The sequence below is a fragment of the Aquarana catesbeiana genome, linkage group LG04, assembly GCF_042186555.1.
Source record: "Aquarana catesbeiana isolate 2022-GZ linkage group LG04, ASM4218655v1, whole genome shotgun sequence".
Taxonomy (NCBI): domain Eukaryota; kingdom Metazoa; phylum Chordata; class Amphibia; order Anura; family Ranidae; genus Aquarana; species Aquarana catesbeiana.
The window spans coordinates 235475396-235492510 of NC_133327.1; the positions used below are offsets into that span (position 1 = coordinate 235475396).

At 41.1% G+C, this 17115-nt stretch overlaps 1 protein-coding gene across 1 annotated transcript in view; it reads left to right on the top strand.

Moving 5' to 3' along the window:
- Positions 1-17115, top strand: part of USP13 (ubiquitin specific peptidase 13) — a 141703-nt gene that overhangs the window by 63729 nt on the left and 60859 nt on the right. Inside the window, exons 7-10 of the mRNA XM_073626270.1 lie at positions 1327-1421; positions 3241-3428; positions 9317-9388; positions 16101-16194. Of these exons, the coding sequence (XP_073482371.1) occupies positions 1327-1421; positions 3241-3428; positions 9317-9388; positions 16101-16194 (449 nt within the window). The remainder of the gene's footprint in view (positions 1-1326; positions 1422-3240; positions 3429-9316; positions 9389-16100; positions 16195-17115) is intronic.

The following is a 17115-nucleotide window of genomic DNA, read 5'->3' on the forward strand; positions in this document are numbered from 1 at the left end:
AAGAACTCATCAATGGCAGCCTCCATGTTCCTTTCATAGCAGGTTTGGTTTAATGCACGTTCATATGACTAGGAATGCAGACTGCCACTTGTATTTACTATTATATTTGACCACATGCCTGTAAAGCATACTGTACTTTTCCTGAAGAGGAAGTGGGTTTGCAGCTGTATACCACCTTTCTTGAAGAAAACACTTCACTAAGTTGTCTCTGGCGGTGGTCATCTGGGCTCTCAAAGTTAATATTTACTGAGAAAGTGTGGAGCCTGCTTCAAAAAATACTTATGAAATGGTCTGGGTACACCTGTATTATTCTATGCAGGATCATGTAGCAGGTTCTCCTATTGCTTACCCCCCCTCTCAACTTTCAATATTTGCCGTCACATCCCCTCTACTCTATTTGCATGCTGGGGCTCAATTAAAATGTTCTGTGTAAGCTCCACATCAATGCTGGGCTGTGCTTACACATAGTTTAGGACTTTATCCCTGCCCTTATGTGACAGTGCATGGACTTGGCAGTGTTCCAGTGTCACATGGTTCCTCATATCTAGAAGTACCGGTGATTTCACTGCTGTGGGTGAACAGGCCAATGGGGTAGCAAATAGTAGTTTAGTGCAGCATAAGCAGTATGGAAAGGGGCACCTTTTAAGTGAATCTGTTGCTTTTGCCTTGTGTTGGCCAAGTACAGGTTCACTTCAGTTCTTGCCAAATCACTGACCTTGCAGATTTAAAGTTCTGACTTTATTCCCTCCAGTGGGTGAATACGATGGTGTGGGAGTGAATTATACTTTTGCTTTGGTTCAGAGAACAGTTCAGGAGGGAGCAAGTGAAAGGACATTTTGTGCAAAAAATGGAAATTATCAGGGGCACCTGGCATAACGGTTCTGATTCTTAGTACAAGTATTGTAAATAATGTTTAGTGTTATGCCTTGCATGTCATTATGAATATCATACAGTGATATGAAAATGCAACCCATCATTGAGGAATCAAAGGGCTGTAACTCTGTCATGAATAGTAGGGGGGACTCCTGTCAGGTATAAAATTCAGGCCTATAGGTACCTGCCATTATACCCAAGTGTCAAGCCTGACAAGCAAAAGTCCAACACTTGCTATGATGGGTTGCCTCACTAACCAGCAGGTATAATGGGAATAATTTGAAGCTGTAAGGGGTATGTCCCTGACTGCAGTTTTTGTTTTTTCTGCTTTATTCTGCACATTACTGAGATATTATAACAGAAACAGTTATCTGCAACTGTAAATGTATGCATCCCAGATTCTCAATATTATCTGAGATACATTTTAAATATGTGCATTTTTCTTTCTTGTAGATGTGTACTCATTTGATGAAGAGGAAGCTGTGGTGGATCCCCACCTTGCCAAACACCTTGCTCATTTTGGCATCGATATGTTACAGATGCAGGGGGTATAAATCAGTACAGTGTTTTTTTTTCACATGTGTGTCTGACCTTTCCTGACATCTGTGTAACTTCGGCTTATATATGATATGAACTTTACATTCTGGTGATGAATTTGGGTCTTTGCTGTCTATTTTAACCATAATACTGCCTTTTTATCTAGGGAAAGGTAGAGCTAGCTTTTGTTCTTGAGATGTGGAAATAACACTATGATACCTAAAGTTTCTTTTTCATTCAAAACATTCATTATCCTTTAAATTTACATTCTATTAAATTCAAAAGCGCAAACAGGCATGATATCTTGAAAGCAGTCACCAAAATGTGCTGACATGCCCTATAAAGCAATCCAGGAGTTCTGAAATCCATGGCACTTGCTTTATTCAATTTTGGAACAGCTACCATGAGTAAGTGTGCAAGCCTACTCCCTCTTGTCTCTTGCATCTCAGAATTGGCCAATGAGGCTAGACCTCATAGTTTGGGGCCAATCATGATGCTTCCCTAGGTGGGTGTGTGTGGAGGGGATGCTTTTGACCACAGGGGCTGGATTTTCAATGTCCTTTGCCTGTTTAGCACTTGTAAGATGCCCATAGGGTCATTTGAAATGCTGTTGTTGAAAAAAGCCTCCCTCCCCTGGGGCATGCAAAAATGTGGCGGCAGATAGTTATACTGGCGATTGCTTAAAGTGGAACTTCTCTTCCTTTAATTTTTTGGGGGAAGGGTGGGGGCTGATTCAGATTGTGTTTTTTTGTTTTTTTTTGGGGGGGCTTTTTCCTGGTGGCTGCCACTGCGGGTTTTCTGATGTGTCCTTTTCCCAGAACCCCTTTTAAAACTCCAGTTACATCTCCCAGAAGACTGCAGATGCCCATTCAGAGTGGCTGGTGAGTGTGGCTAGATGCATGATTGGGGGCTGGTATGCCTGAACCTGAAAGAGGCAGCCAGCTGAGGGGGCTAATATGGCGGTGCAGGACAGCTTGTCACCCAAACAGCAGATTACTGCAGGAAAACGCTGGATTGGCTGAGCAGATGAGTGTGTTTTTTGAAGAGAACACAAAAGGTAGGAGGAGATGGGAGTTAAATTCCTTTTTAAGGTACAGTGTTAGTATTATTAAAGTCTTACATTGTACCATAAATATGCAGTAATATTTGGGCTGCATGTCTATCAGCGGGCGTTACTTTATTTCAGATATGTTTGACAAGTTTAAAGAGGTACACCTACCTGAAACAGGTCATTTTCTACTCCCTACAGAAGGGCAAAATCCGCTTTCAGGCAAAATCTCAATATATTCCTTTTAAAGGCAGATAATTTGGATCATCTTCATTCTCCACCCTCTCCACATAATAGTATGTTGATAATCAGCAGGCAAGAGACTGAAAATCTCCCCATGATCTATTAGGGGCCCAGTCACACTTCACTTGTCTGATTTTTTTTTTTAGAAGATGCATTTCACAATGAAACCAATGAAGACTAAAACAAATGATGATGCAGTTTGATGGATTTCAAAGAAAAATGCATCTGCCAAAACAACAATTGTGACTGGGCCCTTAGACCTGCTGGTTTTCTGAGAGCGCTGTAAAGTTTGTATGGATGGAAATCTTCTCCATTCCATTGTAAACCGAAAATCTATTTGGGATTCAGTTCTTCTTCAAACTAATATATCAGTAAAGATATTTAATGAAGACTGTGAATCCTTCCTTTTAATGGAGTCTTCCGTGTGTAAACTTGTACAAGGATCAAAACCTTGTAGACGTATTAATACTGTATGCGCTTTTCATTTTCTTTCTTTTAAATGTTTTGATTGTGTCTGAATGGTGCCTTGTCATTCGTAGACAGAGAATGGCGTTTTGGATAATGAAGTTAAACCAAGGGTCAGTGAGTGGGAAGTCATCCAAGAGACTGGGCTGAAGTTGAAGCTGATGTTTGGCTCTGGCTACACTGGTATTAAGAACCAGGGGAACAGCTCCTACCTCAGCACTGTGATGCAGGTTATCTTCAGCATACCAGAATTCCAGAGGGCGTAAGTGTCATCATTACTTTTTCCATAGATGTATGTGCAATCAAATTACCACGATAAAAATAAACCAGAAGCTCATGAGCTGAACATTTCTAGAAGAATAACTTTTCTGCTGTATAAACTATCTTTGCTAAACCAATTATCAACAAAAAAGTCTGTTGATAATTGTTCTGTGTATTATCAGTTGGATATTAAATGTCTGGTATAGTAGATGCGTTCATAAAAAGTGTGATGATGATGATGATAATAATATGGGAGTTTGACATCTATGATGTATGCCATATCTCAGGTTTGGCCAGAATGCTTCATTGTAGTTGGTCATATCTCTTTCAATTAGGGCTGCCTACAAAATAATGTGGAAAAGCAACACCTTAAGGCTGATTTTTGAAGTTGAGAATTTCCACACAGTAAATTGTGTTAAGATTCACTTCAATTATCACATCAAGTCAAAAGCAAATTCCTGTTTTCTTATTTCACGTGCACATGACTGAATAATTGAAGTGAATATTGAATTTATGCCAAATGAAGTGGATGAGGAGATATTTGTTGCAGCTCACTGGAAATGTGTTGCCATTCAAAATGCAACTTTTATTCTGACTCCTAAAATTTTAAGGAAATGGGAGCAATTCAATACCATTAGCACTTCTTCAGTTGTTTTCCGTACTTTTTTATTTTTACTTTAAAATGGGTAATGGGCTAATTTTAGTATCCTGTACCCCAGTCTGTGTTTGTTATATTTTATATATGTAGCTAATTGTTTGATTAAAGTAGATCTAATACCTAACTGGATGGCCTTTGCTTTGCTAAAGCACTCTGTTTAATAAAGCGTTGCTTTGTATTTTTCCATAAAAGTTTTCACATTTTCTACATCCCAATGCAAAAAATGCAATGTCAATCCTTTATTGCATCTCAGTTTGATCTTCAACCTCTTTCAGTGACTTCCTATATGCTTGCACTTGCTCTGTGTTTGCTGTACATCATTGCTCTGGGCTAGCTTCCTGACTGTGACATACCTGTGCAATGTGTGTCAGCATGGATGCTTTTAATCCTTCACCAGAAGTGGGTGTGACAGTGTGACAATGCATTTGGGACACGGTCGTCACACCATAACGGGAAAATGTATACAAAGACATTTATGGCAGGATCACCAAGTATTTTTTAATGAACGCTGCAAGTTTAAAACTAGTGAAAACAACTTTTGAAATGACATGCAATTTTAATGATATGGTTTAGGTCTACTTTAACGAAAACAATGAGTTCTTCCTCTGGACCTGTTTTTCCTGACATTGGTAGATGGATGGGTCCTGTAGGCAACTATGAGATCTATCTACCCCTAACATGATTGCTCAGGCTGACCATAGATTGAAATTCGGCTGGTTCAGCATCAGTACAACCAGCCTCTCAGGGGTTTTTTTTTCGTGTGATCACTGCCTGCGGCTATACCTGCCTGCAGTGATGATTGTATTCTGACGGCTGGAAAACACAATAGCACAGTGGGAGGGATTCTCAACTGTGTTGATGGAGGAATCATGCATTTTTCTTTCCTTCAACCTGTGGTTGAAGAAAAGAAAATTGTATAATGTATGGCCTGCTTAAAGAGGTTGTTCACTCTGGGGGAAAAAAAATTAAAAGTCAGCAGCTACATATTCTGTAGCTGCTGACTTTTAATAGAAGGACACTTACCTGTCCAAGGATCCAGCACCATCCTCACCTGGACTAGTCCTTCACCAACCTTCGGGATCCTGGCGCCGGCATTATAACTGTGGGCATCTGGCTATGCTGCTTGGGGCTTCACAATGCGCAAGCCATGCTGTGCTTTGTGAATGGCCCGTAGTCTTCTGGGACTTATGATGTGTCCTAGAAGACTGCGAGGAGGGAGGAGAACTGCTGCTCAGATCGCCTAGCTGGTCTGAGCGGAAGTGGGAGCGGGGACCTGTCAAAACTAGGTAACCCCTTCCCCCCAGAAGAAATGACATGCCAAATGAGAAGGGGGAGGACTAAAAGAGGAACTTCCCCTTTTGGGTTGAGTTCTGCTTTAAGCCTCACCTCCTGCTTTTACTGTTGCCATACCATTTCATGGGGTATGCACATTATTATAGCATCTTCCCATTTACTAAGGAAAAATGTAAAGATTGACCATCATTAAAAATATTTCAGAATGCTAAAAAAAAAAAAAACAATGACTTACCCTAAGCATTAGTTTCATCTCACTATATACCAAGATTAAGATGAAGGAATATTTTTTGGTGTTGGAGGGACACTACATCTACTTCACTGTTTAGGCGCAGTTTCCGCCATGTTATTTATATTCCTCACAATGTAATTAGAGGAATAGTCACACTACTGAAAGCTGACGTTGGTAAACATATGACTGTAGACTGACCTAAAGAAATAGTGTAACATTAGGATGACTGACCTACCATGACAAGATGCTTGGCAATGAAATATAGTATACAGTTGCAGCAAACAATCTTGAACCACCACATGCTGAACATCTCAGAGCAGATCATTGATCTTTCCATTGCTGTAGATCATTTAGATGAAAATTAATCTTCAATTATCTTCTATTGATGGCGATGCCTTGATTTCCTTCTGAGTTTCAGGATTTTTCATGACACTGAGTATCTTGTGGAGGTTTTTATGTGTGTGTGTTAGTTATGTTACTGCAGTGCAGAATTTGTGCGCAGAACGCAATTATTATTATTAGCTGTGTGTATGATGAGCAGTAGGTTGTCCAGGTATTGCTTGTGATGACATGCGATAATTTCATGATGCTGTGTGGAGCATTAACTGTAATACTTTATATGGTAAGGCTAGGCAGACACTTGTTGCTCCAGCTCCCTTACTCTGGCATGTAGCTTTTACCGGGTTTAATACAACTTGGGGAGCTGTGACAAGCATTCCTCAAGAGTTCCCGACTATGCCCACTGTCCACCCCCTTCATTCATAGAACCATACTACAGCATCTATGAATGAAATAGGATCTACCGTATAAATGAAGGAGGCAGATTTTTCATGCAGTTGTCCTCCATTCATAGAACACGCTTTAACTACTTCATCTCGCACACCTGTACACCCCATATAAATCAGAGCAATGTTTGCGTGCATTTCTGATATAAACCTGTTTGTTTGCAATAATTTTGTTATTACTTAAAAGAGCAGTATGAGTGTGTATGTATATATATATATATGTGTGTGTGTGTGTGTGTGTATGTGTGTATGTATATATATATATATATATATATATATATATATATATATATATATATATATATATATACACACACACAGGCAGTCCCCGAGAGTTACGAACGACTCCTACTTATGAACGGCCTCAAATGCCGGCCACTTGTGCTCCACGCTGGTCCTGGATACCTCCGGACACATCCCATACTGCAGTATTACATGTACTGCATGGCCAGAAGAGCCCCAGATAACATAACAATCTCCCGAAACATCTCACATCCATGCACAGGCAGAAGTTACACTTACAAATGCAGTGTTCCAACTTGCAAACAAATTCCACTTACGAACAAACCTACAGTCCTTATTGTGTTCGTTACTCAGGGACTGCCTGTATATGTATGTATATATATATATATATATATATATATATGTATGTATGTATGTATATGTATATATATATGTGTATATATATATATATATATATATATATATGTATATATATGTATGTAAATGTGTGTGTGTATATAATATAAATATATATATATATATATGTATGTATGTATTTTTAAGAAACATACTTACTTAGTTGGATGCTGCATCTGTCCCCCGTCGGAAGCTTTGGCTGTACTTCTCCTTTTAAAAGAGAAGTCCAGGATTTTTTTTTTTTTTTTTAGGAATCCTACTTACCTAGGTGAATGCAGCATTGGTTTGATGTTGAATCTGTCCCCCGGTGCCTCTACACTGAGAACCGAGCGATTGAATACGGCTGATTGCTCGGTTTTCAGAGCTCCATGAGCAGTCACAGCTCTCTGCTTTGCTCCTTCCTCGCTCATTGGAGCGCTGAGCTGTGGAGAGGGCGGGGGCGGCCGGCTCAGGCTCTCAGTGGCGCGCTGACAGCCTGAGCTGGGTGTTGGTCCAGGGATCTGGCGGTTCCCGACTCGTGATCGTGATGATGCTGAAAACGGGTCAAAGGAGCGCAGAATGAACTGCACTCCTGTGATTCAAAGGAGAAGTTCAGTCAAACTAGTTTTGGCTGGATTTCTCCTTTAAGATAACAAAGTAAGCATATTTTTTTTTTTCATAATGTCTTGCAAAATATTTATACAATCCTTCGACCAAAAAAGTAACAAAACTAAAAAAAAATCAATAACCGCAGGTTGTTAGGCAGCTGACACCCTGGGCGATGTTTGTGGGGTTTTGAGGGCGGGGGGCTGATCAGAATATGATAGAACCTGGCCCCTCATGTAAATGAGTATGGGCTACATAGTACGCCTACTCATTCACCGAAAAAGTAGATCCAACATCAGTCATGGTGAACGCTGGTTGCTGGCCCAAACGAAAAGAAAAAAACCCAACGCTTGGCTTCTGCTGAATCACAGCTCCACCTCTAAATAAACAAAAGGGCAGGGCCACCCGATAACGTCATTGGGCAACCCCCCACCACAATATGACGTCATCGACCCAGCATGCCCCAGTCAATGATGTCATAAAGGGTCGGAGTCACCCAGTGACATCATCGGATGGCCCTGTGCCTTAGTTTAGTTAGCGGCAGGAGACAGCAGAGCTGTAATTTCTACGGGAGCCAAGCCTTGGTGCGGGTTGGGGTTTTTTGTTCCATTAAGGTCAGCAGCCAGCGTTCATCATGATTGAAGTTGAATCTACTTTGGCGGCCATTTATTTTTGGTTGGGGGGGGTTTGAAGAAAGGACTTGTCATTCACATAGGTGAGGGGCAGGATCTGGGGGCCCCCTTATTAAAGGAGGCTTTCAGATTCCAATAAGCCCCTTGCCTGCATAGCCCCACAACCACCGCACAGGGCCCGTTATGGTTCTTTTTTTGGGGGGGGGGTTTGTTTTTCTTAATTATTAAATGCTGGCAATTCTTTTGCTTACATTCTGCTGTCGGCGGGTAAGTGCCCGCCTGCTCCTTAACAACCATGTCGTTTACTGGTTAGGGAGCCCGCTTCTGCCAGCGTTGCAATACTGTTCAGAGCAAGCAACAAGGAACATTGCATGTGATAATTTATCAAACATTCCTATTCGGCATTGAACTCTTTGTGAATTGAGTGATGGTCACTGGGGCCAGTTAACTCTGCAGTTAACACGTTAAACGCGCTAAACACACACACACACACACACACGCACGCACGCGCACACACACACACACACAACTGCTATATTTTTTCTAAAATGGGTATATAGATGATACATAAAAAAATATGTAATTATTTCCAACCTACTTCTTAGAACAAGTCCATGGTGTGATCCTCTGTTAAATTCTTCCACATTCCTTGTAAGGAAATCTCCCTCTGCCTTGCCCTTAAGAACCTTGCGTAACCTTGGGATGAGCAACATGGTCTTTTGGCCAAACTATTCCTATGATGCAGCAGGGAAGAATTGATACCAAAGAATGGTCACCCACAGCTGACTTGCTTGCGTACTGTATATAAACTAGTTATGTATTACACACACAGCATTATTATGATGTCTATGTAGTTCAATTGGAAATACTTTTTATGTATTTTAATTGCTGTCCTTCAATGTACTGTATATTAAGAAATAATATTTTTTTTAATGAATGTACTGTATATATGTTTCAAGGTATGTAATTACTTGTGTGACAGGTGGTAAATGGAAGAACAAAGTTTGCATTTAATTAAGTGATTTTCCAATTCTCATTATGCCAATGTTTGCTTTATTTTTCCAGTTATGTAGGGAGCTTAACACGAATATTTGACTATGCTCCTCTGGACCCAACCCAAGACTTCAACACTCAGATGTAAGTACCTTTTGGCTCCTCCTCATTGTTCTTGTTTCTCTCAGTTTTAATCAATGATGTGTGTAAACTGTGATCTTGTTATTGGGTATCATCCTTTGGCTCCTGGCCCTGGACAAACTGACGTGGGATCAAAGGAAGGGCAACTATTTGTTGGGGCTCAGGGCCTCCAGTAAGGGGGTATCACCGGCTCTCCTGTATGAGGCTGAATTGCAGGGGGCCCAATGTAAAAAAGAAAAAAAAAAAAAAGGGCTTTTTACCTCGGGGCATCTGAGTAATCTCCAGTCTGCAGCAATTACAAAAAACTTTCCCTCTTTGCTCAGCTGGGGGTCTGAGGATAGAATGGGACTATTTAATGTTTTTCAGGCACTGGCAGAGAAATCCTTGTGCCGCCTCCTGTATATCAATCCACTGGGACTTTAAAGGATTACGTCATCAGGACTATTTTACAGTTTTCAGGCACAGACAGAGTAATCCTTGTGCTGCGGTTCCTGACAATTACATTAAGGTCCTAGCCGGACTAGCGGATTGATATAGCAGAGGTGGCCAGAACTTTAATTTGTCGGAACCGCTGCATAAGGACTACTCCCCCATACCTGAAAATGATTAAATAGTCCCATTCTTTTCTTTATGTTGCCTCCTCACCACCTGTATTAACCCCTAAATACCCACAACACCATGCTGCAAGCATGTGCATTGCACACTGTTGCAGCGCAGCAGAATTCGATTGCATGGGTTGAGTTCAGCAAGTGGTATGGCTGCCGAATGCTACAGGGAAGAGAATTTTTGCCGCACCAGCCACAACATGGATACACCCTCAACCACTGCCTTTGCAGCTTAAGGGGGGCAGTTGGGCGGGGGTGTTGGTAAAAATGCAGCTTAACTACGTGTGTCTGCTGCCCACAAACAAAAGTGTAAACGTTGCCTTATTGCATGTGATATGATAATGTGCAAGATGCTGTAACCCCTGGCAACCACTCAGCAGGCTATTCTATGTACATTATCCACTCCTGACTCCTGCATTCTGTACATTTTGCACTTCTGACCACTACACTCAATTCATTACATACTCTTGACCCCTGCACTCTGTACCTTACACACTCCTGACCCCTAAACTATGCACATTCTAACTCCTGACCTGCTCTCTGTAAATTACACACTCTTTACTCCTGCACTCTGTACGTTACACACTCCTGACCATTGCACCCTATAAGGCACACACTCCTGCACCATGTACATTACACACTCCTGACTCCTGCACCATGTACATTACACACTCCTGACCCCAGCGCCCTATAAGGTACACACTCCTGACTCTTGTGCTCAGTACATTAAACATTGCTGACCCCTAAACCCTGACTCCTGAAGACTGTGCAGTACATGTTCCTGACACCTGCATTTTGTATGCTATATACACATATTTGATCCCTGTGCTCTGTAGAAGTTTTAAACCCCTACCACTGTTGAGCACAATTCCTTTTCTGCTGGCTGCCTACAGGCTGGGGGGCGGATCAGATAGACTGTCTGGGGCCCCATGATTTCTAATAGCAGCCCTACTGGAGATAAATGGTAAACTAAAGCTCACCTATTTACTTCATAGCTCAATTTGAGGTGGGAAGACTGCTGTAGCTTGCCACAGTGGCAAGTGCTCCCGCTATGCAATCTGACCTCCTAGTTCATCCTTCCCCATTGTTAACAGCTCTGTGTTCCCCTGTGCCACTGCTGCTATCTTTTCCTTCACTTTTTGATTGGCATCTTCTTTCTTTGGCTGCTGGGTGGCCATTACTTCTGCGCAGCATGCTGGACGCACCCGCCTCCATTGTCTGCATTTTACATCTCCATCTTGCAGACCGGTATTGAGTTTCTTTGGCAGATGAGAGCTACAAAGTTTCTTCTACCAAAAAAAAAAATCTACCTTCTGGCATTTTTACCCATTTTAGTTCTGCTTCCAGTGCAAAGGGTAAACTCACAAGTCAGAGCTGTATGAAATGGATTCTGATTCTTGTTGTAGTACTTTCACAGTTTTATCTCACATGGATATATTTTGTGTTAGATATTGTGTTTAAAATTAAGAAGGCAATATACAAAAACTTAAAGTCTCTTTCAATATTGCAGCAGCGCTCTAACTGCTCAAACAAAGGCAGGTTTAATAAGTTCAGTTCATGCATAGGATAATGTGGGCAGTGGAGAAGATCACTTTCACTGCATTCCGTGTAGGGTACTTCCACCATGTAATAACACCGCGTGAGGTATAACTTCCCCTATGGGGATGCACTCACCGGAGATATTGAGCCATAGGAGAGAAATGGAATGTCCACATAGTGTGATATTGTTTAAAACATAAAAACATTTATTCCAAAAAAGCCCCCCTTAACCATATATGCGTACCAAATTACAGTGACCGTAAAGCAAAAAAAGCACTGTGCCTGTATGTAGCTCCAAACGCCAGCTAAACGAAAAGGACCTCCGCTGTGTACAGCAGCGGTATGCTTCTTGGTTCCTCAGCTGACGCGCCCTCAGACGAAGTCCAGAAGTGAACGTGATCTATTGGAAGTGGCATATGCGCTCCACGAGCTGAGGAACCAGGAACCATACCGCTGCTGTTCACAGCGGAGGTCCTTTTCGTTTAGCTGGCGTTTGGAGCTACATACAGGCACATTTCTCCCCTATGGCTCAATCCGAGCGCCAAATAGCGTGACTGACACCTGGTGGACGTTCAAGTTGGAGCAGCGGAGAGGCTTTTTATAAACCAGGGCTCATTATAACTGTATTTCTGGTGAGTGCATCCCCATAGGGGAAGTTATCCCTCACGTGGTGTTATTACATGGTGGAAGTACCCTACACGGAATGCAGTGAAAGTGATCTTCTCCACTCCCCACATTATCTTATGCATGAACTGAACTTATTAAACCTGCCTTTGAGCAGTTAGAGCGCTGCTGCAATATTGAAAGAGACTTTACGTTTTTGTATATTGCCTTCTTGATTTTTTATGTGATTTTTAAGCAGCTGCTTTTAGTAATTTTATGACATATTTTTACATTTATATTGTTATAAATTATTTTATTACTATCATTAACAGTTTATCACAGGAATTACATATCCTTAGGCTCAGAGTGATGTTTTATTAGGTGGACATAATTTATAGAAAAAAACATCTTCACTTTTAGATATTGTGTTTAGTGAAGAAGTTCAACATTTTTTAAATTAAAGTTTTTTTTAAAAATAAAACCATCTTAAACTCTATTAAAAAATGGATATAATGCTATATGTTTAACAATAGTTAAACATAAATTATCCAAGCACTTCCGCACACATATTAAATGCACACTCAGTCAAGTATATTAGGCAACATTTTATGAGAACTTGAGCAAAATTGAATTTAATAAGGCGTTCAGTTATTCATTAGTTGTAACTTTCATATGAACAATATGCTAATACCATTTGTTCTTTAACTGTAACCGCATTTATTAAGATTTACAAAATTGAAGCTGAAGTTTATTGGGGGGGCAGGGATACAGCACCAAGCACATTGTAGACAACTATACTAGGACTTCTGTAACTGGCAGAGAGGGCAGTAGGGGGCGGGCGAGTGGTGCACCTTTCCTCAGCAGCAGAGGTTGCTATTGACCTTCACAGCTCCAGAAGCCATTTAGGGCAGTATCCGGTGGCTTTGAAGGACGCACTGAATAGAACATTTTTTTACAAAAAGCAGCAGTAGGATGCGGGCGAGCTGTGCAACTTTTTTCAGCAGCAGAAGCTGCTATTAACCTTCACATCGGTTCAAGACAGAATTTAGTGACTCTGAAGGAGGCTCTGATTAAAAAAAAAAAAACCTTTTTTACAAGAAGCAGCAGCCTACTGCCATACACTTCATTACATATAACTAAGATGCTGTTCACCCTCTTAAAAAAAAAAAAAAAAAAAAAAAAAAAAAGCTTCGGCTTTAAAGGATGGAAAAGGACCTGGGGGTCCTAGTAGATGATAGGCTCAGCAATAGCATGCAATGCCAAGCTGCTGCTAACAAAGCAAACAGAATATTGGCATGCATTAAACGGAAGCAACTGCAGAGATAAAGTGATATATCTCCCACTCTACAAGACTTTGGTCCGGCTGCACCTGGAGTATGCTGTCCAGTTCTGGGCACCAGTCCTCAGGAAGGATGTACTGGAAATGGAGGGAGTACAAAGAAGGGCAACTAAGCTAATAAAGGGTCTGGAGGATATTAGTAATGAGGAAAGGTTGCGAGCACTCAACTTATTCTGTGTGGAGAAGAGATGCTTATGGGGGGGATATGATTTCAATTTAAAATTTATAAATACCATACGGGTGACCCCACAATAGGAATAAAACTTTTTTTGCAGAAGGGAGTTTACCAAGACACATGGCCACTCATTACAATTAGAAGAAAAGAGGTTTATCCTTAAACTACGTAGAGGGTTCTTTACTGTAAGAGCGGCAAGAATGTGGAATTTCCTTCCACAGGAGGTGGTCTCAGAGGGGCGCATCGATGGTTTCAAAAAACTATTAGATAAGCGCCTGAAGGACCACAACATACTGGGATATACAATGTAATACAGGGGGTCCCCGACTTACGAACATCCGAGTTGCGAATGACTCCTACTTACGAATGGGGCCCGAATGACGTCACTGCCGGCTGAATCTTCCTCTCCTTGCTGGAGTGAGCCGTTCCTCCGTTCCTGGCCTGGCTGCGGGCCCCCCTCATCATCCTGCCTGCCCATCCACAGGCCTGATACAGTCCGGTGGCCTGCCAGGCCGCTAAAACTGCCTGTCGTGGCCAAGGCCCTGTCCTGCCTAGTGAAGCCTCCAGGATCCTCGGTCTTTTTTGTGCCGCTGCCCTGCGGAGGTGCACCGCGGCCGGCCGGCCTGCCTGGACTTGGACTGCTGCTTTCACCATCCATCTCCCTGCTGTGCCATACAGTGTACCTCTCTCTGCTGTCTCCTGTCCCTGCCGCCATGAAAACAGTGAGAGGGGAGAGCTGTACTCAGCTGTGCACAGTGCTAGGACTCCTGTTTTGGCGGTGACAGGGTCAGTAAAGAGAACCTGTCACCTCCAATTGCTATTACACAGGGAATTGTTTTCTCCTGTGTGATAGCAATAAAATTAAGTGAAAATTGATGATAAAAAAAACAAGAAATACAGTAATAAATAAAATAAAAAAAGTAATTAAAAATAGTTAAGAAAAATAATATTAAAAATAAGAAAATTGTACAAAAATAAAAAAAGTAAACGACAAGCTACAAATAAATAAAAATAAAAAAACTGATAAAAAAGTAAAAAAAAAAAAGAAAGAAACAAAACATATTTGAACTAACTGTGCCGCCCCTGCCATCTGGTTGCCTTTCTCTGTTGATTTGGGTTCACTTCCTGTCTCTGAGACTGGATTTGCACTTAAAAAAGGTACTGTTCCGACTTACAAACAAATACGACTTAAGAACAAACCTACAGTCCCTATCTTGTTCGTAACCGGGGACCCCCTGTACTGATATATAATCACACACATAGGTTGGACTTGATGGGCTTGTATCTTTTTTCAACCTCACCTACTATGTAACTATGTTAGAATTGTCATAGAATTGTAATAGTGTAAAATAATGACATTTATTAATTGGAATGAAAACTGAGTAGTTTTCCCTGGCTCTGCTGTGTACTCATTTGTTTGTGCATTCTATGCACTTTCTGCACTGATGTATACTTTATTCTTACTTGTTCCAGCAGCCTGCTCATATAAATAAGAGATTCATTCAGGAGCTAGCAGACTGGCATCAACATGATTACAGTGTATTTCTCCTGCAGCAATGGCTCCTGGCCTCCACTAGAGGGAGCAAAGGGGAAGAAGAGAGAAGGACTCCACATTGGGTTAATATATGAACAGTCCATCTCTTCCCTCAGCTCCTTATAGTGGAGGTCAGGAGATGCTGTAAACACACTAAGCTGGTGGCATTTCTGCTTTAAATTCTTGATGATTGGCAAAACAAGTAGCCCTTGTTGTTGACTTATTTAAGAAAGCTGCATGCACAAGTGAGAATAAAGCATATGTGTAGAAAGTGTACTTTTTCCTTTAACCAAAACCTCTTATTCACTGTAAAATGCAGAACTTCCCAGCATTCAATCTGCAGACCTTTTATAGATGCCCCACATATGTATTGCTTTGTTTTTCTACATTTTCAAAAGCATCTATTTTTATTAAAATAATTTGAACAGTGCAAGGACATGAAAAAAAAAAAAAAAAGACAAGTACTGTAATCTGTGGAAAGCATATGATCTAGGTTTCTCTGACTCGATGCACATACAATCACCATTTAACAGAGTATATGCAATCCCATACAATATGAGTGTGCACTGGACTATTGTTCTACAATCCGCTAATATATATGTATTTGTATTGATTGTAACGTAAAAACATGTGACCAAAAAAGTACCACCAGCCTCTGAGTTTAAAATTCTTTTCAATAACCATATTGGTTAGTAGTGTGTAGCGAAAGATAAGAAAAGAGAAGTTATACTGAGGAGAGTGGAGGAAGCAAAGGAACATACAAGACAAAAAGTGGAGGTGAAATCTATATTGAGCTTTCCTATACCCTTGGACACGGTCTGATTAAAAAAACAAAGAAATAAAAAATATCTCAAGATTTTTATACAATGTGATGGCCCTCACTAATGACCAATATTTCCATTTTTTGTGTTCCAAAATAGGGCCAAACTTGGCTATGGTCTTCTCTCTGGACAGTACTCCAAACCTCCAGCAAAATGTGAAATCATAGAACAAGTGATGAAGGAAGAACACAAGGTATTTTATGTGAAAACGGTAGTTGACATGATCTTCAGGAGAGTGGAAAATGTTGCACAATGTTATCATAGAGCCAGAGAGAATCTGTTATGTTTGTAACTATTTGCCCCTTGGAACCCATTCAGAGCTTTCCAGTGTATTGTGTTGCTGGAACACAGATGTTCACATTCTCTTTACCTGCATTAGACTGTTGCTGCGCCAGTCATTGTCAATGGCACCCCAAAGCATTAAATCAATGTATTTCAGACTACTGTATGTTGTAGTGCCCTGTGGTATTATAATGAAGTATGTTTCATTTTGGTTCATTCTGCTGTGTTGGCAGCTCATTCAGTTAAATTGTCTTAACCCAATATGTGCCATGTCCACTGCAAGGGTAGATTTTGTCTAATTTCCGGAGTTCAGCTTTAAGAAGATTGTGCAATTAGATGCATGTGACTAAATTTACAGTTGGGGTTTAAAGTGTATGTCTATTCCTGGAATGCAGTTCTAACTCTTTCCTACTCTATTCAGAAATTAAAAAAACAGTTTTGGTAGGGCATACTCCATAAATGAGTGGGCATAGCATTTGGCAGTTTAGTGGTAATTTAGCAAAATTACACACTAAAATAAGTTTTTGTTTTGACCATACTTATACTATACCATACTAGGTGGGTCATAGGAGTGCACTTATTTTTGCTCTCCTGTTACCCAGAGTCCATTAATTACTGGCTATTGCCCATTGTTAGCTGACATGACAAAGCCGCTCCAGGCACTGGAAGGATCCCGACCATATTCTCAGGATCCACCCAGCTGCCTGATTGACAGATGGCTCTGGCTCTCAGCTCAGAGCTGGAGCCAAAGCAAGCTGTGCCAGCCCCCTCTCGAGTCTAGTGCTCCAATGAGTGCAGGAGGAGCAGAGAGTCACAATCAATGCTCACCACC